Here is a 23,952-nt window from a genome sequence, read left to right on the forward strand (position 1 = left end):
GGGAGAAAAGGGTGCACAGGTGACTAATTCACAAAAGATGAATGTTATTCACTCCTCTTTCCATTTCATGAATATACACAAAATACGAAAAAATCCTCCCCTGAACCCGACGAAAGTATTTCACTTCTATACCAATTTTGTAAATAGGAAACGTGAAGTGCTTTTATCAGTGCAGGAATCTTCACTGGGGGCAACAAAGGCATAATATGCAAAGATGATGAAAACAGAGAAGCTATGATGATGGATTGGCTCACTTTAAGGTGCTGTTAGCTGCTGAAAGTTTTCACCATTTAAGGTAATTGCAGAGTGTAAGTTTACTTTTACTCTAAGTTTATCTTTTATCTGCAGTACTCAGAACCATCAGTGAATACATTTCCAAAAATGAACTATCTTGCAAACACATTAAGCTTGCTTAGACCTAGAGCAATTGTTTCCAGCACTTAAGTACAGCTTCCCTCTGTTTCTGATGGAAGGAAAAAAAGAGGATAAGAATCTTTTTCTTCAAAGGAAGAACAAAGAAAATCCCAAGCCTCCATAAAAAGTACCCATAACAAAAATCTGTTCTGCATATCTAAGCTATTATTAAAAAGACAATAAAACCTAGAAGCACCAGTTAGAAACAGCACATGGTAAAATGACCTCATTAAGTAACAGAACTTCTGTTTCTAGACTGGGGGAGCTCCCAGTCTTTTCAATGGTGTTATAAAAAAGTGGAAGGGTGCAGGTATGGAACAGATAACTACTCTGTATGTTTAAAAAAGTTTACAAACTTTGCAAACTCTCTTTTCAAGGAGAAAGATCTGTGTGATCACCTTAAAGCCTCTGTTCTGGATTTTTTTTTTTTTTTTGCTTACACACAAAACCTAAGACAAATATTGTATATTTTGCAAAAATCTATAAATATAAGAATACAATATTGCTTAACACTTCATCAGTACTTCTTCTCTACATAGAACTGAAAAACATCAAATAACTTGGCACATTAATAGTGAAAAGGATATCCTGTGTTGCTTCTGGTTTAATGCTGTATCCTTCATCATCTACATCAGGAATGTTCTAAAAACAAACAAACAAACAATGATATTGACAAATAACTAATAATTAAAAGTGAATAGCAATGACTTTCATAAGCAGTCATAATCAAATTTTCATTTGTTACTGACAAAAATTCAGTCCAATACCAACTTTTTTTTTAGTTATCTCAAATGATGCTCTGTAGTTCAGAAGCAGTGATAGACAAGATACCTCCGGAACAAAAAACAACGGAAGAACCTCCAAATTTCCTATGAAAACTGGCAAGTTTGAATGCATCTGCCTTTACTGGTACTCTATCAAAAAGGTCAGGAACTCACAGAAGAATTTTAGCTTTACTAGTGAGTAGTACTGATAAGCCTGCAATTCTCTCAGCCCCAAATATTATTCCAATTTCTACTTCTAATTCTCTCAGCTAAGGCACTGGAGGCTCTGATGGTGTAGGATCAAAATCTTTCCTAAGTATTAGTCAATACTTCAATAAACAAGTAAAAACATTCCAGGTTACACAGGTTGCAACTTCCACCCCCCTTGAAAAGGCAGCAAGCCTGTATTGTTACTTTATCAAAGAATATTCACATTCTTTAAAAGGCATAGATGAAACTTAAACACAAATGCTCAAACCCAGGTTCCAAAGTTTTCATTTATACATCTCCAGCACCTTCCTGGATTTTCAGCACTAATAAGCACCTGGGAGCTTCACACTAGTTCGACTTTTCAGTTCTTGCAGGCAATTAAATATAAATTAAAGAAAATTATGTTAAAATAATTCAGAAGGCTTAGCTAAGCACTTAGTTGAATGAAAATGTTTTGGGGTAGGGAAAAACAAGTCTCTAATATAATAATCTAGATTTTTAAAATGTGCAAAAAATTACATATGAGCATGTTTATAAAGGGATAAAGTTGGATACACAGATACACTTTGTCCATTCAAAACAGAAAAGCCCACTCATGATTTTGTGTGCATAGTTAGTCTATGTGAACTGCTGAGATGCTACAGTAAGTTTATTACAAAAACCACAAACAAAATGCCTTCAAAATGTAGTGATTTCAGCTATTACAAAATTCTTATAAAATGACAATATTCATATTAAAAAGTTATTTATTCTGAAGTACCAATCAGGTACTGGGAAGTAGCTTGACTGATAGAGATACATTAGCAAGATATATTTTGCCATACTGTATATAAGTCATAAGACAGAACAAAATGAAGACTTAAAGTGGACGAGCAAGAAACCACTTGAATTTACCTAAAATTTGAAACCAAATTTAAGGATATATTCATCTTGAAAAGTTTTTGAATTACAGAGGAAGATAAACATTAAAAAGTAGTTGTCCCTCTATTCCTTTTATAGATATCCCATATGGGATGTCTGATATTTTACTAAGATTGTCATCTGTACAGCTCTTCAAATCTGGCAGTTCTGAACCAAAATTACTTTAAATATAGATCAAATTTCTGCTAAAAAAGAGTAAGAAATAGAATCCCATATAGGAGATTTAATACTGTAGCCAATTAAATAGTGCATCAAACTAAGGACAAAAAAATAAGCTTTAAGCCTGAACCTGAATTTTAAAATATGGAACATATAGATGAAATTTCTTGAAAAACTTGCAAGACATGGACTTCATCACTATTTGACTGAAAAAACAAAGGGGAGGTGGGGGTGGGAAGAAGGAAAAGGAATGGGGGGGCGGTGGAAAAGGTAATAAAAGCAGGATCACACGGTCCAGTACCTTAGATCTACTTGCTCGAATCAGAGTTCTTAGCTACGCTTGACCTCAGGCTGACCTTGTTTATCTACCAAAAAACACTAATGGAACTTGACATCAAAATAAACAGAACAAAAACATATAGCTAGAGGGTAGGTACATTTTCCTACAATACTACAATTTCTGAATTCTGAAATTATTTTAGTTGTCATATTAAGCAATTTCCAATAGATCAGGATCATTCATGGTTAAGATGAACTGAAAACCAACAAAAATCTTTAAATATACAACATTTAGTTTTTCTTCCAGCTGGGTCATATATGTAAAGGATATTATTATTAAGCACACACATCATAACAACATAGCTGGCAAACCTGTGGTATAAAACTGTGAAAGAACTTAGTTTGCGGAAATTCTTTTCATTGGATTATTTTTAATTTACTGAATAATCTCTAGGACAAACTAAATCCATAGAAAACACTAAAATCTTCAAGTTCTTTAAGTATTAAATGTCTTTCTTAATATTTTTATGTTAATTATTTCTGATCTTGCAAAGATATTTGAATCACCTGTTCCTCAGCAATGGCACTTTAGCAAGTAGCTGTATTCACTACTTTAGAAAAAAAGTTGAAGTTAATATGTAGGTAACCAGGATAGAAACTGTAAAACTTGAATTTTGAACACAGGAACTGAAAAATTCCTTGCTTCTTTTCCAGCAGGCCAACATCACTACTTCTTTTTTTCCCCTAACTGTTCACAGAGAACTTAATTTGTACTTTTTTCCCTATTTCTAAAATTTAAATATATGTAATTTAAAACTTCTGATTGTACATAGTGTATACAGAGTGAGAAATAATCCGCTTTGTATTTCCAGCTTTGTCAATGATTCAGATTGATCTTGTACCAATTTATGATCATTCTTAACACACCTCCTGCTTTAATTAACGAGACGGTGATTTTACATTTTTGTGTAAACCAACAGAAGGGTGGAAGAAATACTTAATGTACCTCTGGATTGACGAAGACAGATTGTTTCATGTACAAGCAAATGGTGCCTCAAAATCTTTCTTACAAGTTAAGAAGTAATTTCAAAATATTATTTTCAACATTTTGAACAGTTGAACTGGTGAACAGTTCTGCTTTCTGAAAAATCAGAATTTTATTAATTAAGCTACATTTTGGAACAGCAGTAGAGGACACAGCACTTTGGGAGAGAGACATATTCGTGAATTTGATGTTAATAAATGCCCTTACATCTACCTGACTAATTCTTACTCCCTTCTCAACACTCTTGTGACAGAACTGTATGTTCTGTGGTGGATCACAGTGCCACTTTCAAGTAGCAGACACAATACAGACAAGACCTGATTTGCCTATCGTGCTGATTGCAAGGAAAAGAACACTGCTTTCATGTATACTTGCATCATTTTTAAATTTCAACACAGAGGAAGAAGATCTTTGCAAACTTTGGGTTTCTGTAAGAAGTAGCTATTAGTACAATACGGGATGAAGGTCTGGTCGAGCCCCCTGTGCAAACACATTTTTTGTAGTCTCCACAGTACAAAAAAGCTCAATATGCATGTAACTTGAACTCTGTGGAAGTTACGGGAAAGGTGGACTTCCTCGGAAGAACGTTTCACTTTCTCAAAGGTTCTGTTAAGCAACTGAACAAATAGCTAGAAAAAACACAGAGTTTTCCCCATGTTTGCAGATGTAATACAACATATTACTAATAAAGATATTATATAGTTCTAAATATTCATTAAAAATTTAGAGTTTACAACTCTCTGCATTAGTATGTTCCATGAACTTTCTGGGGTGAATAACTAAAGAAATAAAACATAAGGACATATCAAATAACAAAGTAAAACTGGCTATACAAAAAACATGAAGACTGAGCATTCTATTGCCAAAATATCTTTTTGAAGTTTTGGTGAATAATTTGATTTGGCTTCCTTGCTCTGTCCCATCTGTCATCTGAAATGGAAGAAGCCACACTATTACCATGTCACTAGTTCTTCTGGGCTACATAAAAAGGACAGGAGAAGAACATCAGGATCATGTTGCAGTACAGCTACTTCATTTGGCCCTTCCTCAGCACCATTAGCACTCCATACAGGTTGGCCATTGGTCAAGAAGTAAAGAACCTTCACTTCAGCTTGATTTCTGTTTTCTCTTCTCCTGGGATATTTATAGTGGTTATGAGAGCTTTTTATCAAGTTTTTCTTGGGTTATGCTTCAAGATACAGCACAGCTGAACAGCTCACTGTTGCTTTTTCTGACAGATGAGCTTTCTATCATTTTACTGAACTGGACTGACTTCCTGTAACCCAGAGGAGAATCAAAGTGAACTCAAAGTAAGCAGTTGAAGCTTATACCCTGGAACAACGGAAAAAAAGAACCTCTCCACTTTTGACATACTTGAGATGTAATTTTGACATCCTCAGATTAAGACAGAGCTATTGCATAGTATCAGCCTCCCCTCCTTAGGGTGCCTATTAACCCAAAAGACATGTAAGAATAGAGCAGCCAGTTCCTTCCATTGCCAGAGATGCAGAAAGCAAGAAAAACAGGTATTCAAAGTGCTCCTGTCTTGTGCTATGACTACAAAGCCTTGTACCCTGTCTCAACAGCAGCTATTCAAAATATGCCAGAACTGAACATTACAAAATGCAAAAAAAGAAAAACATTTGAATTTCCTTAAATATGAGGTTACACTTAGGTTCCACTAATTAGAGTTTGATGGTTCCAAATTCTGTCAGTCCCAAGCAATAAAAATACAACCATACAACCATAATCACTCTACACTCATATGTAAAGAGGTTAATTAAAAGTTTTGGATGCCTTGGTATATTTGTTTGCATCCCAGTTGCCTAGGAAAAAAGGTTCAGCATTATGTTCTATGCATCTGTGGCTCCCTTCTTAATTACTTTTGAACTTACTGGACAATTTCAAATGGATTTGACAGACAGAACAGAGGACTCAAAGATAATTACATTACTCCAGTCTTCATGAAAATAGGCAGTCAAGTAGAAGAAAGAGATTTGCAAGTATCCCAACCAAGGGAAGGGCTGCAATTCAAATTCAGATCTTACTGGACACAAATGGAACTTTGTGATTGTTTCTGCAAAAGAAAAGTTTCTACTAGAGCTACAGACAATTCCTAAAGATATGGTAAATGCATGGGAAACAAAACAATTAGTTCTGCCTTTAGAAAAACTTTCTAGGTAATAAAGAGCCAGACTTCAGTTGCCATCTCTTTTCAGTGTACACACAGTTAAGTTTCTACTTTTCTTAATTATCAAGGCTTAGCTTAATGGAAGTTACATGTGTAGGCTGACATATAACAACACAGGAATTTTAAATCTCATGACATACTGTAATCTTTATTTAAACAGAGACTGCTTATTCAAGTAGTCAATCTTTTTAACAAATACCAGCTCTCAGTTGCCTTACTACTCATGAGCACAAAAAACCTCCTACAGCAGTTACGAAAAACTCTTGATAGGACTTTACAATTTTATTTGAAAATTCCATTTTTTAATACATGTAAACTGGCAGCTACAAAAACCATAAGTGGTTGTCTTGCCACAGATGAATTTGACAACTTTCGTTTTGTTAAAAAAACCCATTTTTTAGGACCATCTCACTGTTTCATTTTCTGTAAACAGAGAAAACAAGTTCAAACACACTGCATTATCCATTTTGGATTAGTGAGAAGGCCCTAATGGTATTGACTACAAAATGGATGTTCAAAAATTCATAATATCACACAGAACCGGTAGATAAAGTATTGAATGTAGTTCTTACTGGATCCTCAACTTCTAAAATTTCAACATATTTAACCCAGTACTTAGAGTTATTTATAACTGTAGAGTGCTTATCTCTTACATTCATTTCACACAATCAAAATTCTTGACAAATAAACAAAAGCCAACTTTTAACAACGACTATGTTAATAATATAAAAGCCAGACAGATTTTCTGTGAGTGATCAAAGCTGGCTAAAATAATAACTGGAACACATTAAATAAGTTGAATTTTCTGAGGGCTGGTCCTCAGCATTTTCTAGCAATTAAATACAAATTGTATTTGCCTTTTTTATTTATTTTTTGCAATAATACTTTCCCAATTTACATTTCCTGAATTGTGCAATTTATTGCAAAGATCAATACAAAACAAATGCTCATAGAGATTATACTATAGATAGCTGTACCTATTTAGATCAAGTTTGAAATACGAAATAGAAAGGAAACCTTAAGAGAGAAGACAAAAATGAAAGAGTTTGAAATGGGATCTTTCAGAGGAAGATCACAACCTTAAGATGTAAGGGCACTCTGGGGTGCAATTAATCTCATCATTGGTATGCTGCATCACTTTTCATGAGAATTATAATAATGGTTTCTGCTGTTAAAACATTCTACCATTCAGAATTAAACTGTAGCCTGTACAAAGCAAGAAGAAATGATTGACCAATTTACAGTTCCAAATGCATTCATAAAATATTTGGTATAAAAAAAATAAAAGGAATGCAATGAAAGTATCAGTTTTGTTGCTAGACGAAGTTAGGAAGTAAAGTCTTTATTTTTAATCAAATACAAGTAATATCTAGACAGAACAATTAACTTAGAACAATTAAATTAGATGATCATATGGTGTGCCTCATGTAGCCAGAAAGAACGTCAAACACATTTACACCTGAATTTTTTAAATTTTTTAAAAAAATTTATTTTAAATTAGAGACCAAAATAAGCAAAGAAGAGAATAAAGATTGCAAGCCAAAATCCAGTTGTAGTTCACTCAAGTGATGCAATCTGAACTGTCAAAAGATACTATTTCCATGAAAAGCTGGACAAGTATATGGATAATTTTAAAGGTACTTTACTTCAAATGTACCCAAGAAAATGTATTTGCTCTATATCAAGATTACCTAGCACAGGATAAAATAGCTGTCTTGATGATGCTTACAAGGTTGCTCTTACATGTATAGTTTTATTATGTGGCAAAATTTCCTTATTTAGAGGAATGGTTCTACTAAATTTTTTTTAAACCAAGTTTCTCAAAAGAAGTTTTAATATTAGGTACTAAAACTTCCAGATACTAGACACAAAGATTAAAATCCACAAAACAGATGAACTTGGAAATTTAAATTATTTAACTTAACTGACACCTAAATAAATGAACTGAAAACCAAATCAGACTACAAAAAAAACACTTAAATTATTCCATAAATTATTCCATAATACAGCTATAAGGAGATGCAATCTCTGTTACACATAATTCAAGAACACATATATGTTTAAATAAAAAGGCTCAATTAAGGAAATAAGAAAGCATTAACATACCAACTCATTTTGCAACTGTCACTTGTTTGGATTTAATAAATAAAATTGTAAGATGTATCACAGGTGAAACTGACAGCAGTGAAAAACAGGCCATTAAAAAGGTGCATCTACAGATACTGCATTTAAAGCCATATTTTAAAAGGTGCATTTCAACACCCTATCACCAGTGGTAAAGCAGAATCCCGTTGATAATAGAACGGTTCTCAAAGGAAACATTAGTAAGCAGTGTACTATGATGATGCAAAGTTGGACTCACAATAATATAAACTGAACTTTTTCTTACTTAGCATTTATTAGCCAAAGAATTTGAACTATCAACTTGAAAAAAAATGTAGTAAATGCTTACAGCAAAACCACTTTTTTTATTTCCTAACAATTTTAGTTTTTAAACAAGTATTACTGATGCATATTTGCTTATACTGCTAAACATTTAATATTGAGCAAAATTAACGTTATTAAAATACCAAATTAATGTTATTAAAATACTAAATCCTCTATCAGATAAATAATGCATTGCAGAGATGGTATATAAGTTGAGTTTCTCAGACTGTAGTGCTTGACAATATTGGCATATGCATTTGTTTTGGAAATAAGTGTACTTACAACTGAGTCTGCATCTGGACACTCCCTATTAAAAACAAACAAACAACAAACACACAATTATAAAATGCACAAATTATTTTATTCATGCAGTTCTTGTACTTCTTTAATATTTTTCAATTCCTTTTAAACATTACATTTGATTCTTTTGTGTCTCAAACTCTTAAAATTTTCACCATAAATCATCCACATTCGACTTACTGAGATTTAAACAAAAGCTGAAAGTTTATGCTCAAAACACAGAAGAAAAATTCAAAATAAATGCTGAAAAACCAAACTCACATCATAACGAAAAATAAAAATCAAGGGAAGCCAGAAGTACCACACTGTGTTCTGGATAAATATACTTTAAGAGTCAAGTCTCTGTGGTTGATGTGCCCAATAAGTAGAAGTCAGCAATGCTAATGAAACAGTCCACATGCAATTGCAAACCATTTTGGACAATAAACAGTATCCAAAGAAATTATGCTATTCTTAGAGGAGTTCAGAGCTTTACTCTTTTGGAATCTCATTCTTAGTTCATATTTGTCAAGCGCAGTTGCAGTCAAGCACTAGGAGATGCTGGAAAAAAAAATATGAAATACTCTCCTAATTATCACCTTTTTTTTTTTTGTAAAGAAAAAAAAGGCATAAACAGAAACGTAGTGATTGGAAGCACATTAACCACAAGCATAAGATTTTTTCACCATAACTTAGACTTAAGAAGTGATACGTAAAAAAAATGAATGACACTGATTCTCTCTGATGTCTGCAAAAGGCAGATGCAATAACATTTACAGAATGTGGGAATACTTGAGCAGCATATAGGTTGTCTCTAATTTGCATCCTGGCAAATAAAGCTGCAAGTGGCAGTGTAACCAAACAACAGTGCTTTTATATAATCAAACTGAACTACCTAAGCATGCACTTATTGAAAAGAGAGGGGAAAAAAATTACAACCTAAATAATCTTCTCTGAAAGCCTAAATGGGTTAAATGTAGAAACTATAGTGCCCTTAAACTTGCTAACATGGAACATTAATATGAAATTCTGCACAGCCTGTTAAGGAACTAATACTGAGATGAAGGATCCCTTCTCCTCTGAAAGGCCGCACATAAAAAAACCCCATAAGTGACTAAGTTTCTAATTGACTTATGTCTTACCTCCCTCTGCTGGCTAAACTGAATTCATAGCAATAGGAAGAGCTCTTTTAAAAGCTATTTTACACCTCAAAAAGACAAAGTATTAAACTTCTCTCAAAAGATAACACAGACTTTCTGACATCTGGTTTTAAAAAGTGATTGTACTCAAACGAGACAGCCTGACGTCCATAAAAGTTAAGCAATGTGAAAGATGCGAGGCAAACAACAATGAAGGTAATTCAGCCTATAACAAAGATTCTCAAATTAGCGAGCTAAAAGATCACAAAAAGTAATGGCAGATCTAGTATCATTCAAAAGAGCACCAACAGTACTTTCCATGATCCCTTCAAGATACAAAGGAAAACTCAATAATTCGCAAATGTTGGTGAAGTGGAAAATGAGGACATCAGTTTTTAGACAGATGTGCTTTTACATCACTAGATTATGATCTTTCTTTCAATTCAAAGAAGTAGGTCATGTGTCTAGTATAAAGTAACGTATCCCAGCAAATAGGGAATTTAAGGATTGTAGAGAGAAACCAAAACAACCAAATCATGCAAAGCAGTTATTAAAAAAAGAAGCTAAATGCTTGACTAACCTGTATTGCAATATGTGTGTGTAATTTCCCTGTGTAAAATCATTACTAGACACAACATGCGGTTTACGTGTCAACACTTTAAAAACTGTATTGATGAAATGAAAAGCCTACAAACCATAAATGTTTTTCTAGATCTGGTAAGCCTGTCCTACACAAACTGAACAAACTTACAGCTTAATTTCGCAAGACGTGAAAAAAGGACTTGACTTTCTGATGATAGAGATAGAGATAGAGATTTATCATGTACAGCCTATAACGGAATCATCAGCTAAGATGAAATTAGACAAATTTAGACTAGCAATAACATTTTTTTAAAATATCATAAATGACTATTACACTATTTTACTTAAACACATAATGAATCCTCTATTATTTGTGATGTTCTAGTTCATTTACAAATTACAGATCAATGTAAGAGTATCTGTAAAAGTCTATGGCATGTGTTACATACAAGGCCAATATCATGCAGTCACACTTTTGTCTGACCTCAGAATCTATTTATTTTTGTATTGTGTGTAAATACAGAAACAAATAAAATAATATGAATCACATTTCAGTCCAACTGTTGAAAGCAAGGAAATTTTTTTTTTCATTTCAGATTAGCTGAGCTGATTTATATTTTCTGATGACATCATTATGCCATGAAAACCAAAATTTCTTCTAGAAAGAAACACTCATTTTATCTTTCAATGTTAAAAAAAATACCTCTGGGAAAAAGTAGCTTTTAGAAAAGTATTCAGATACTAGAATGAATACGCATATAAAGATAGAAAGGGATTAACATACCCTGTTTCCCTGAAAATAAGACAGGATCTTATATTAATTTTTGCTCCAAAACTTATTACTTTTTTACATGTATAGCTGCCTGGACACTATTTAAATTGACTTTTTAAATGAACTGTAACTAGGGCTTACTTTTGGAGTAGGGCTTCTATTTCGAAAATCCTCAAAGATCCCGAAAAAATTCACGCTAGGGCTTATTTTTGGGGTAGGTCTTATTTTTGGGGAAATAGAGTAGTGCAGAAGCCAGTTTTCAGCCCTCTGTGTCTAAGAAAATTTTCTGTTGCAGGTCAAGAAAAACGATGTCTGAGTAAGGACACATCAAGTCATACACCTAGGAAGAGTTAATCTGGAGCTTTTAGGTCTTTTATGGCTCCAGAAAAACACTATGAAGAGTCTAAAACTTTTGCTGGGGCCAGAATACATTTCATCACCTGACAAAGAATGGATGGAAGGTTTGCAAGGAGGCTTTTACACATGAGATGTGAGACCGAGTGACAATCAATGTGGTGGCAAAATAACTCTTTTGTTTGGACGAGATAAGAGGTACAGAATTCACTAACACAACAGTACTTGGTACTATAAAAATATTTGCAATTATTTTGCAATTAAGTAAATGCAAAATGCAAAAGGCAGATGACCAAAAATACTTTTTTGCTCCTACTTCATACTTCAAAAGTTATGTATCACAAAAAAAAAGTGTTGTAAACAACTTTCCAGAGAGAATGGATTACTTTTAAAAGGCGCACTAGAACTGTTTAGAACAGTAATATCATCAAATATTTATACGACATTAATTATTTTAAACTAAACCCTCATCAGAAAAAAATGTTTGTAACAAAAAAGTATTCTCAAGATTACTGCTGACCAAAATCACACTATATACACAAGACTGCTCTCCCCATTTACTTTAGCTTAATAAAGTACAGAAAAGAAGGTGGGAGAAAAAGTAAATTACAGAAGGAAATTCATAGAAATGACTTAAAAAAATCCAGCACCTTGGAGCTCTAAAAGCATCATGACAGAGAGCAGAAAAAACATGGTTCAGAAGCGTATCATTATTGAAATCAAACATCAAAATAAAAAGAGCTGTAAGGCACTTTGTGTGTGCAAATAATGAACACCTGCAGTTTTTAGGTCATTAATTTTTCAGCATTATATTAAAAACTAAGGCTGACATATATTTTTTTAAAAGTAATTTGAAAAATATATATGCAGATGTTAGCAATATAGAAGTATTCTCAGAGGCAAGTTTGTCAAATATGAAAGCTATTTTATGTTAAATCAAATACTTCTACTGAGAAAACACATCTAGAAATTATGAAAAAAATACATTGGAATATAGTGACTACTAATATGTAGACTGCTACCAATCCATCTAAGAACTTTCATTCAAAGTCACTTTCTGGAGAGTTTTAACTCCTGGGAGACAGAGCACATGCAATGAATATGGCAAAGTGTATACCAGGGACAGCAGTCATGAGATAGAGTTATAGTCTTTCAGAAATGAGAGTGCACGTGATGTAGTAAAGAAACAAAGATTTTTCTGTCTGATACTGTACACAAAAATTTTTCTAATAAAAGCATAACTGAAGCTTCAGTTCTGCAAACACAGGCATCCAGTACGTTTTTCCATGTACAGAGCTATTATTTCATTAGGATCACACAGGAGAATCATATTATCTACAAGGTCCTAATGTAGAACAAGGGAGAATGACTTACATATGTACAGGAAAGAATGAGACATGACTAGACTATTAAGAATACAGTTATGCTATTTCCTTAAAATCCTTAATTACAAATATCTTAAATAGCTGTGATGTTTTTATATTCACAGTATTCCTCTAAGCTTCTGCTGTAAATATTATTTTTAATTTTATCTTTTTTTTTTTTTTTTAAGATCAGCTAATGTTTATTCCCATACTTTTACTAGTTTTCACACAAGATAAGGCTTCAAGACGGAAATATACTTACATAGATTCAGTATCTTTTTCTTTTTTCATTATTCCTGATAAACCAAAAGGCTTCCTCTTTCGTGGTTTTATCCCTATGGAACAAACATTTCATTTAAATATCAAAGAGACAGGTATCTTTTTAGCAATGTAAAACACTGGTGCACACAAATGCGAATACATCTTAAATGCTGTCATGAGTGATACAAAAATAGGGTGGAGACAGGTATAGAGCCAAACTAAGGGAACATTATTCTTATTTGTTGTTAAGCAACATACCAATCAAAAAATTAAAATTATTATATGGTTCAACACATGAGTATCATAAGTCTTTTAAAACTGATTCATGTTGTACATCCAGCTCTCCATGATGAGTATACAGACTGCTACTACTTTTTTTTTTAACATAAGTGTATTATCAATTTTCAGGAAAGGGACCTTGCTCGCAGGAACTCAACAGGAGCTATTGCTCTGGCCGATCCTGAACAGCCAATGCACTTGGATCAGAAACAGAACCCTGGCCCTCCCAGCTATTGCAGTTCGACACCCTGTTCCTATTTCCCTCCATGTTCCCAGTATCTGCAAGCCTCAGTCTCTCCTGAGAAGCAGGATATGTAAAAAAAAAAACCAGAACATCTCTTGGCTTTCCAGCTAATGCCAAGTTAACGCTTTTGCAGTGCTGTAGCCAGGTCTAGGGACTGGGTCTCACTGAGTCTGGAACCATGCCTCCCAATGTCATTTCTTCCCTGTTTTTATCACTGGATATCTATAGCTAAAATACAGGAAAAAAAATTGCTTTCATACCTGTTTAAAGTAATGAAATTAAAACACATCTAAATATTCAATCAGACTTTCTGTCACATCTGCTTCTCTCCCCAGTTTTTGGTGAAGAAAGTAGATTGCCAAACAAAATGGCTAAGTGCAAGCATATGATCCAACTAGTCTACAATTCTGTTTTGATGTAAGATACTACTGACAGCATGCTTTTGAGCAAAATGGTGGAAATAATTTGGTTTCCAAAATTTAACTACTGACATTTCAAGCACATAATTTAAAAAGTTATTATATTCCCCTTTACAGAAATACATTACACAGCACATAAGGAATCTCTCCACTGTTACAAATTTTCAGGGTTAAGTAACTCAAACCTTCTCTAATCAGGTAACTGTAAACTCAGCCATGTCTTGTATTTTAATAGAGACAGAAATTACTCCAAAATGATTTTTAAGTGCTACTCTGGGCCCTCCCTCCTCCCCATTCCCCCCTGCTTCTCTGCCTTACGTAGCCCAAAACAATGACAAATGGGATATGAGTAGTTTCGGAACATGGATTGTCTCTGCTTCAGTTAAAAAAAGATTTTAAGTCTCAGCTGCAATCTTGGCAATTTAAAGTTGTTGGCTGCTACAGCTATACTGTCAACTCCTCTGTCCCAAAAGTAAATAGATAGCTTACGCAAATAAAGCAGTTCTTAGCCACTTAAAACAATCCTCTAAGCAAAACAAGCTATGCCAACAAAGGCTTTGCGACCATAGCACTGCATTAGACTTGGTATAACTAACATGGTAACAATGGAAAGAGCCTGGGCCATGTTTTCACATGTGTAAATTAAGTTACAATACAGTCATAAGTGAACTAAATCCAACCCCCTGCAAAGACAGAGTCATAGCCAAAGTATATTTATAAGAAACATTAAAATTCTCTGACCTTTCTGCATTAGGTTTAGAAGGTATTGTAGGTCTTATTTGCATTGAAGTTTGTTTCTCAGAAGGAAAACTGCTTTTTAGTCTACTGCAGTATTTTGAAGTTACACAGATTCACACACTGAATACCCTTCACTCCAGAGTTTCAGGTCCTTATCCACAGTATTCTTACATAAATAACTGTGCTATAACTCACCTTCAACTGCACTGGTTGTGTTACATTCTTCAAATTCAATAGGGCCTTACAGAAATGAAAAAGAAGATAAACAGTACGTCAAATTTAAGATATATAAATGACTATTATAATTTCCTGAAAATACTAGCTAATCTAATTATAGATTTAGGTTGTAACAGAAAAGCACAATTACCCTGCCGATGATCAAACAGATTGCAAAATCATACATGTACAGCAAATCATTAAATATTTTCACTCTTTTATACTGAAAAACTAAAATAATAGGGCACACTGTCTAGGTACAATTCAATTTCCTATGCTATTACAAATCCAGCAAACATCTCTAACCAGTTGCCTCTTCTCATTCAAAATTGCATCTATAATACAGTATCAGTGTAAAGTTATCATTTTTTAATGATCAAGAGCTATATAAAGAAAAATAAAAAAGGAAAGAAGCACATCTCCAGCCCTAATTTTGAGATTCACACTTTGACTAACTCTGTATCATTAATTCTTCTTGTTTCTTCTTCATAGTCATTTACCTAGACAATTAAAGCAGCATGCAGAATCTTAAACATAGCAACAGAGTAGATTAAAAAAAACCTTTAAAAAATCATTAAGACTGAACAGGACCAAAAAAAGCAAAGAACACTGGTTAAGCACTGTATCTAAAGAAATGCATTATTATGGCTTCCATTACATTTGTCACAAGGTACCAGGCAATTATCATTGCAAAGTGCAGCCCTAACCCTTATTCTCTCAGTCTGGCTGGGTCTAGAATTTATTTAACCCTACTATGAGCCATTTTGGGGAGAAAACATGCAGAAAAACCACTGATTTTTCCGTAAGACCTTACTCAGGGAAAGGCACAATCACAACAGCACTTGTGAGAGTGTGAAGAAAACAGAGAGAGCACATGCAGACAGGCACCATGACTTTCAGCCTATACTACGAATAAGCCCTCCAGCCCCTGTTTGAAACAGCAGCTTTCAACTGTATCCACAAAAGAAAAAACAAAATTTAGCATGCTAGCATTGTGACAAAGGGGTTATTACTACTTCTGTATTTTTTTTTAAGGAGTGCATACAAGTTTATATAAAGGAATACTGCAGATAAGATAGAGGGAGTGTGGGGGGAATCTCAAAACAAGATTCCCAATTCCATATTAAAAGGCAGCAGAATGTCTCTCCCTCCATGCCCCTTAACTTAAACAGCTACTTCAAGTGAGAGAATAAAATATTGAAAATTTCAGTTAAAAACAACCAGAAAGAAAGTAATTTTGGAAGCCTCAAATACAGAACTAACTTACACTCCTGCCCCAAAACACATGTGCTAGTAAGTGCTCTGATTTATCTTTGTTATGATGTTATGATTATTTGAGAGCATCCACCATAAAACCAAGAGCTGTGCAATTTCCAAGGTGTTTTTACATAAAAGGTGTACTTGAAAACATTTTCCACGATTTTCACTTGTACTCTTTTCAAAATGAATATATCATACTCTTAGTCTTAAAATAACAGATCTCATATAAAAGAAACATCGATACTACAAACTTCAGTTTGATTTTAAATAGTACAGCATAGCAAATCATTGTGCTGCAATTAGAGATGCCACAATGAAAGTAAAAAATAATTTAGTTGTGCATTAGCATTGTGAATTAAACAACTGGGATTAATTTGTATTTGATTCATGCAGTTAAGTAAACCAAATGGTTCTATTTGTAATGTAACCTCCAGTATGTACAATTAATTCTTGCAGTTCAAAATTGTGTTTGACTCAGTACAAATGCTACATTTTGAAAGCATTTCTCAAAACTGCAAATAAGAAAAAATTATCCTTATGTCAAACAAATACAAAGACAATTGAGAAGCTGACCACCTAACTCAATACTCACTGATGTTAAGCAAATTGAATTATTTTAGACACATTAGATAAAATCTACCACATAACTTTCTTCGAAATTTTGGAGACTTCTAATGTGTTTTGGTTTTTTTTGGTTTTTTTTTCTTTTTTTTTTATATTTTAAAGGTGTTGTCAAAGTAGTGATCTGCAGAATTTTTGCTACCAGTTAAGAGATCTGAGTGCTTGTAAAACTAGTAGCAGGATGAGAATCTGGGACTAGAACCCATCAATATCCTGTTTGTGATAATGTAATTGTTTGGCCTTCAAATGAAGCTCTTGAAAGCAGAATATCAAAAGGCTGATCTCAAACAGCAGTCTTAACTGCCCTTTAAATTTCAATTACTACATAATTTCAATGCAAGTCTAATAATTCAATATAACAGGATGAAATTCAAATTCCTGACAGCACTCTCATTCTACTCAATATTGTAAATACACGGGCATTTTAAGCTGGTCTTCCAATCCTTTCTCCTTTGCTCTCCACTACATTCACAGTAAAACAAAGTCAGCCTGCTCCACAAATCAGCAAATGTGTATCTCATGAAACAAGAACCAGCAAAAAAAATCCAGAAAAGTGGATTTAGAGAACTGTAGATGTCTACATTCCCACACTGATTTCATCAACATTTTATTTTAGGAATTTAAACTCCATTGTTCAAAATATATTGAGCAACAAATTAAAAAACATACTATAAAACATAGAAGCTGAAGAACAAATCCATTACTTCTTCAGCACTACACTTCAGACAATACGTTTTCATCACTCTGCTAAGGATTCAACTACTTCTGTTTCTTGCCTCTATGCATACTCCCATTTGGCCAGAGGAAAAAAAAAAAAGCCAAACCAACCACAAACACGCATCCCCAAAACAAAAACAGAAGAAGACGACTGTAAACAACAGAGACTTAAACATATTCTTAGAGAAAACCAGTACTCAAGTTTTTCAGAATACAATCTTTTTCTTTACCCTTTCCAGTTACTAAGACTGATTCCCAGACTTTTAATACTTTTACACTAATGATTAAAATAACTATTCCAGGCGTAGGTAAAACTCCTCCTTATTTCAGACTAGTATTTTTAACTTTTACTTCTAACATAAGCAGAAACAAAATATTTTCTTTAACAACACATCCAATTTCCTGTATTTTGTCCATTTCACTTGCCTAACATTAGTTTTTGAAAGCTTTTTTTTTTCTTTTCCAGATTGATAAACTTTTCATTTGAAGAGAGAAACATTCATGCTTAGTACAGAAACGCAAAAATATGAAGATCAGATTAGCATTTTCAGTGAGATTTAACAGAAGATGGTTTACCCTGCCCCCCCAGTTCCCTTCACTCTTGCAACAAAGTTTTCTTTTCTCATAGGCAAGACTATAAAATGCAACCTGGAAAAAATGTCAGTTATCGAAGAATTGCCTGAGGTAGTAATGATCTGTTGAAGTTGCATAAAAGATTTCAGTAAGCAGGTCACACTTTTCACTAAGGTCTGTGAAGTTAACTTGGAAATGTGTATGCTACACTTTCTTCTTAATGATACCTAGTAGTTTTTTCCAAGTTTCAGGAAAATGGGTAGAGTTATCTCCTTTTCCTTGCCATGTATCTACTAGCTGCTTTAATGCAGGAAAGATAAATAACAATAATGAAAACAGCATTTTCTTAAAACAAATTTTGTGAATCAGTTACATTTCAAAAGCATCTTTTGATCCTAACTTGCTTTTCCTACTTAATTCAAACTTCTATTAGGGCCCTTCACCATTTGGAATTCTGAAGTTCAAGATGCCAATGGCTGTCCCTAATGAATCCACAAACATTAAAAAAATAAATTCAGCATTTTCTTCCAATGTCCAAAAATATTTGCTGTTTTTGTAAAATTTCTATTTAATTCACCTCCACCAATAAAACACGTTGCATTATTTGCCTGCAGCAAAGTCAAATTTGTACATTTTGCCTGTTGAGTAGAGTGAAATTTGTAGCAGGTTTTAATTTTCTTAGAGTTGTGCCCTGTAACTTCAGATGTTCCTACAGTTCTGCTTCCTACATGACTGCTATAAAGAGTACCATGTTTTGCCTGGGGAGTCGTATTTTTAAACTACAATAACATTACAGAAATAGACATTTTCTGTGGTGCCCTATGGTGAGCCAATTTAGAAAACAGGATAGCTGTGACGAGCTTTTGGTAGCCCACATAACAGCTGAAGTCTCCTGTGGGCAGATGTCTTTGTGCCCAAAGAGGCAATAATACCATCCCCCAGCCAGAAGTGTGTACTGTGACCACATCATCTCCTGCCAGAAGCAGCCGCACTCTCCTAGCCACCCAAAAGGCCTTAGGTGCACATATTGCTACGGAAGCAGAGCATCAATAAGGAATTTGGATACTTTCTTATGATATTCCCCTGCATTGTCTGCTGTACTTGTATATATGGAAACAAAAGCATGTGTACTGCCACAGGAAAAAAAAAATAAAGAGAGCCTTCTTCTCTGAACCCCCAATCTATCTCTCTGATTCCTGATTCATTAATCATTAGATGGTATTGTTAAAAATTCCCAGTGGGTTGGAATTAAAAGAGATTGCCAGACAGGTGTAATGTATAGATGCAAGTCAAAGCACGCAAATCCATAAGCTGATATCACAATAACTTTTTTAACAGCTACATAAAGACTTTAATGTGGATGCACTGTCTCTTCTCCATGAGGCCAAAAAGCTTACTTAACAGACTTATGCCTGAAGACTGAAGAACAGACACAGGCATTACACCAACAAGGATTTCAGCTCAATATCAGGAAGATTATCATGGCCAAAATTTCTGAAGTACACAGATTCACTGTCTCTTGCAACATCCAAAGAAAGAAAAGCAATTGTTTCACATTTAAGAAGTATTACTGATGTCAAGGACTGAAGTCATTCACTGAAGCAGTCAGTAGGCAGCCCAAAGCATTGAAAGGGACCATCCTGACTGCAATAACAATGACAATTATATTCTACAGTGCTACAGTTAAAGCACTGAGATTTCCTTTGTTCTTTTTCTCATAACAAGATAACAATGTGAACTGAGAAGGAAGCCTATTCTCAAGCATTCATATGAACACAAAATGAAAGCAAATATTAGAACTAAACCAGCACCGTAAAAATAAAAAATACACTTTAAGACATTTATTGAAGTAAGTAAAAAGTTATAGCTGAGAACTAATCCATTCCTTGCAAAAGTCTCTGAATTAATAGTCTGCTGGGTTAAGCATGGACAGTTGCAGGTTCAAGACAACTTTTTTTACAGTCTGGTCTGCCTGTTGTTATGTTGATCCATTGAAAAGTAAGTATGGCTTAAGCATCTCAAGTACCTATATACCTGAAAGTATTTGTTACTGTACACATACAGAATAGAAAAAAATAATACAGTGCATAAATGAAACTTAGCCTTTATAACAGAAAGAGATATGAGTATCTAGTGGGATTTCAGTCACTAAAGGATACATACCCAGCTATTGGGATACTAATGCGTATTCTACAAAGACAGCATGCGTTAAAATTCAGTAAGCTTCTCTAATTGTATGTAAACATTCCCACCAAGCATCATCTGAAAGCATTTTCCAAGGCAAGCTGCTGCAGCTCGCAGCATTCTACCAGCTGAGACAGACATGGACACGATGAAAAGGCAACTGGATGATGTTTTTACAGACACATGGAAGCAGACAGCTGCTATTTGAAAAGACACTGAAGCAAATAAACCAGGAGTGGATCAGTTCCTAGGCTTCTGAAAATGAGGAAGCTTTGGTTTGCTAGAACAGAAAAGACAAAAGGTAATTTGACTAAATGGATATTTTCTATTTTAATTAATATAATAACTTAGAATAAGTGACACTAGCAGATATTAAGCACCAGTGATTCTGCAGCTCAGGATGCATCTCCTAGACTGTTCAGGAAATACGTGTACTGTTTTTCTTCTAACAAGTGGCATGTAAGTATGTCAGCTTTCATGACATTAATAGGCAAAGTGGATGGCTAGCAATAAGGAGATACTGATTTTATAAAAAAAAACACGAAGAAAATGTAATAGCACCGTAAATTATATTACAGCATCTACCACGTATTTATGTCTATTGAGAACAGCATTTTCAGAGTATACACTAGGCAACTACAGAAGACAGTTTATAAATAACAACCTTACACCTGCTACTTCATTTATCTACAAAGTGACACTAATTATCTTGAAGACAGTCAAGATTGTTGTCAACTGTCTAGAAAAGTTACAAAACTTAGTTCTACAAAACCCTAGAGATAAGTTTTCTAACCTACCGATGTGGATGTGGTAGACATCGGGCGAATGTTCTGCTAAGGTCGAAACAATGAAATAATTTTACTTTGCTCAACAGAGGGGGAAAAAAAAGTTTTACTCTTTGGCTTCTTAAAGAAACAAGGCAAATATAAAAGCCAACTACTATTACTACGAAGGAAAACATAATATTATGTCATACCCTGAAAAAGAGCCCCCAGTAAGCACACCAATGAACTGGAAAATCCTGCAGAGCTAAAAAGGTAAACAAATCAGGAAGTCAACAAATCAACTAAAAACTGCTTTACATTTGCACCTCCTCTTGGAACTGTCTCCTTTCTATTTTAAGGTGGGTATGCATGCCAGAAAGAAATGTTATCCCACCCAAGCATTTATTTTTATTAGCTACATTGAATTTTCAATAACTAGAAACACTCAGACAAAAAAATTCTGCCTTTCCTCCCATCATGAGGAATCAGTTTACACACACACATGCACACATATAAACATTAAACTATCTGTTCCAAGCAAAAGCTTTTAAAAAAACTCTGTAAATTTGTACTCATAGTTACAAATATGATAACAAACCATATTCTTGTTTTTGATAAAAACAAGTGTAAATCATGCATGAAAGGAGGACAATTTTTTTAAAACTGCATATGCTTCACATGCTGCTTCAAATGGCAAAGCTTTGCGTGCCTGGCTCAGTGCCAGTTGACAGCTCAGCTGGATATCAATGCACATTCTGACCCCCCTTGCAGCGTGTCACTTCTGAATTGTTTCCGCAGTAGAAAGTTTATTCAACCTCTCTCTCAAATTCAGTGGACCGACCATCATTCTGCTATTTAATCATAGCAGAACAGGGTTATTTTTCTGACAGCACTAAAGCCAGACAGCAATTCCTAATGAACAGCTTGATACAAGTGGAATTTCGACTGTTTTAGCCTCAATTAATTCTGCTGTCAAAACAAATGACTGCTTTTAGTGTTTAGATGTTAAGCTGCATCACAAAGGTCAATTTTGTATGTACACAAACATATAAGCAATCTTTTTCTTACTATCATCTGATCCTGTGACATGTTTATCAAAGAACTTCAAGCTTTCAAATTTAGAAGCCAGGAAACCAAAATACAGTTTCTTCACATTACTGTTTCTAACACTAACTTCTCATTTTTATTCCCTGTCCAAAAAAGAGAAGCGATATTATAAAAAGATAAGGAGAATTTTATTTTTCCCCACAAAAGGACTTCTTATTCTGGATTTTAAAAAGAAGAAATAAAACTAAATTCAAGCATAGGTGATTTGTAGGAATGCAGACAAGAGGTGAATAGCTGTTACCATCATTGGGCTAAATAACATATTTGTGATACGTTTATTGTGCTAGTACCAGACTGCCACAAGCAAATATTAGTTTGCGGATTCAGTCAGCTCTGCTTTCCCAAAAAATGGATAAGAGACAGAAAACACAACTGGCCTGTTAACAGGCCAGGTGAGGGAAAATACTAGAATAATACTGGTCAAACAGTCTCCCTTAATCTAATTCTACAAAGACACAGTTCCACCACAATAATCACTGAATTTCTGATCACTCTTTGTTATGTGCCCAGTCTTATGGCCTCTACAGATGCTTAAGACTTGATCACATCCTCTCTTTTTCTCTTTGTTGAAAAAACTACAACAGCATGGTGATAGTACTCCTTTTGAGAAAGAAAGGAGCGGCAGCACAAACAACTACAATTATCAGTAGTAACATATGTAGCACTGCCAAGGAAAGTAATTATTTAGATGAAGAAATTAACATACAAGGAGAGCAAAGAAGCAATCAATTCTAACTCTGATTCTGTTACTACTCTTCCAGCCCTGCACTCAGTTCACCGGATCAAAGGAAACATTAATCTCGGGCTATTCTGGTACTGTGAGTGCAAGCTCAAGCACACTACTCTCAAGGGGCAGTATTTCTGTGCGGCTTACAAACCAAAAACAAAGTCGAAAAGGATCACAATCTGAGTAGTTTTAAAATAATAATTATCAAGTAAGACATTTATCAGCAGCAAGGAGAGAGTTTTTTCTAAACCTAAAAGCTGTCAAACATCTTCAGTTACAAAGAAAATATTTTTTATTGCTCAGCTAACATAAGAATTTTCAACAGCAGACATTAAACACATACCCAAAGGAAAGTTTCAACTCCGAGATCCAACTAGCCTGTAACACCTGCTATGACAACAAACATTGGAAGTTTCAGCTGCATTTTATGAAAGCATGAGGTCTGTCAGCAGCAAAATAATGTCAGCTAAGACATCAATCTCCAGAACACTGTGTTTCCCACGCACCAACCTCCACACCACTCCCAGCCCCTTTACTCATCCTTTTCTACTATTCTTCTGCTCTATAGTTCAAATTCACCCCATCTTTCCTTTCTGGTTGCATAAACAACAGGATGTGAGATGTAGGTGGTTTCGAACTATCCATGGGCTAAGTGGCTGGTCAACACACACACATACATACAAACAAACACTCTGCTGTCTGCTGACTCTCCAAATGAGTAACTTACACCATTACAACAGCCTTCCCCTTTCATGGCATGTCTAGTTTTGGTCCTTCTTCTCCCCTTGACTCCTCATTTTTATAGTCTTTACAAACTCTGCTCTTCCATCAAATGAAAGTAGCAAGGTCTTGTGAAAGCTTGTGTGTGAAAAAAACCTAAGCAGCAGCAGAACTGCATAAGCCTGGTCTATAAATGTAAATATCTGTAACAAATGACTTTGC

General features: G+C 34.3%; 1 protein-coding gene across 5 annotated transcripts in view; it reads right to left on the minus strand.

Moving 5' to 3' along the window:
- FCHO2 (FCH and mu domain containing endocytic adaptor 2) overlaps window positions 1-23,952 on the minus strand; it is a 96,710-nt gene that overhangs the window by 34,449 nt on the left and 38,309 nt on the right. For all 5 annotated transcript variants that reach the window (XM_071802368.1, XM_071802369.1, XM_071802367.1 and 2 more), the window contains exons 9-12: window positions 15,037-15,081; window positions 13,163-13,235; window positions 8,693-8,717; window positions 999-1,056 (exon numbers count right to left, since the gene is read on the minus strand). In XM_071802368.1, the coding sequence (XP_071658469.1) occupies window positions 999-1,056; window positions 8,693-8,717; window positions 13,163-13,235; window positions 15,037-15,081 (201 nt within the window). The remainder of the gene's footprint in view (window positions 1-998; window positions 1,057-8,692; window positions 8,718-13,162; window positions 13,236-15,036; window positions 15,082-23,952) is intronic.

This window comes from Patagioenas fasciata, chromosome Z (genome assembly GCF_037038585.1).
Source record: "Patagioenas fasciata isolate bPatFas1 chromosome Z, bPatFas1.hap1, whole genome shotgun sequence".
In the NCBI taxonomy this organism is placed as follows: domain Eukaryota; kingdom Metazoa; phylum Chordata; class Aves; order Columbiformes; family Columbidae; genus Patagioenas; species Patagioenas fasciata.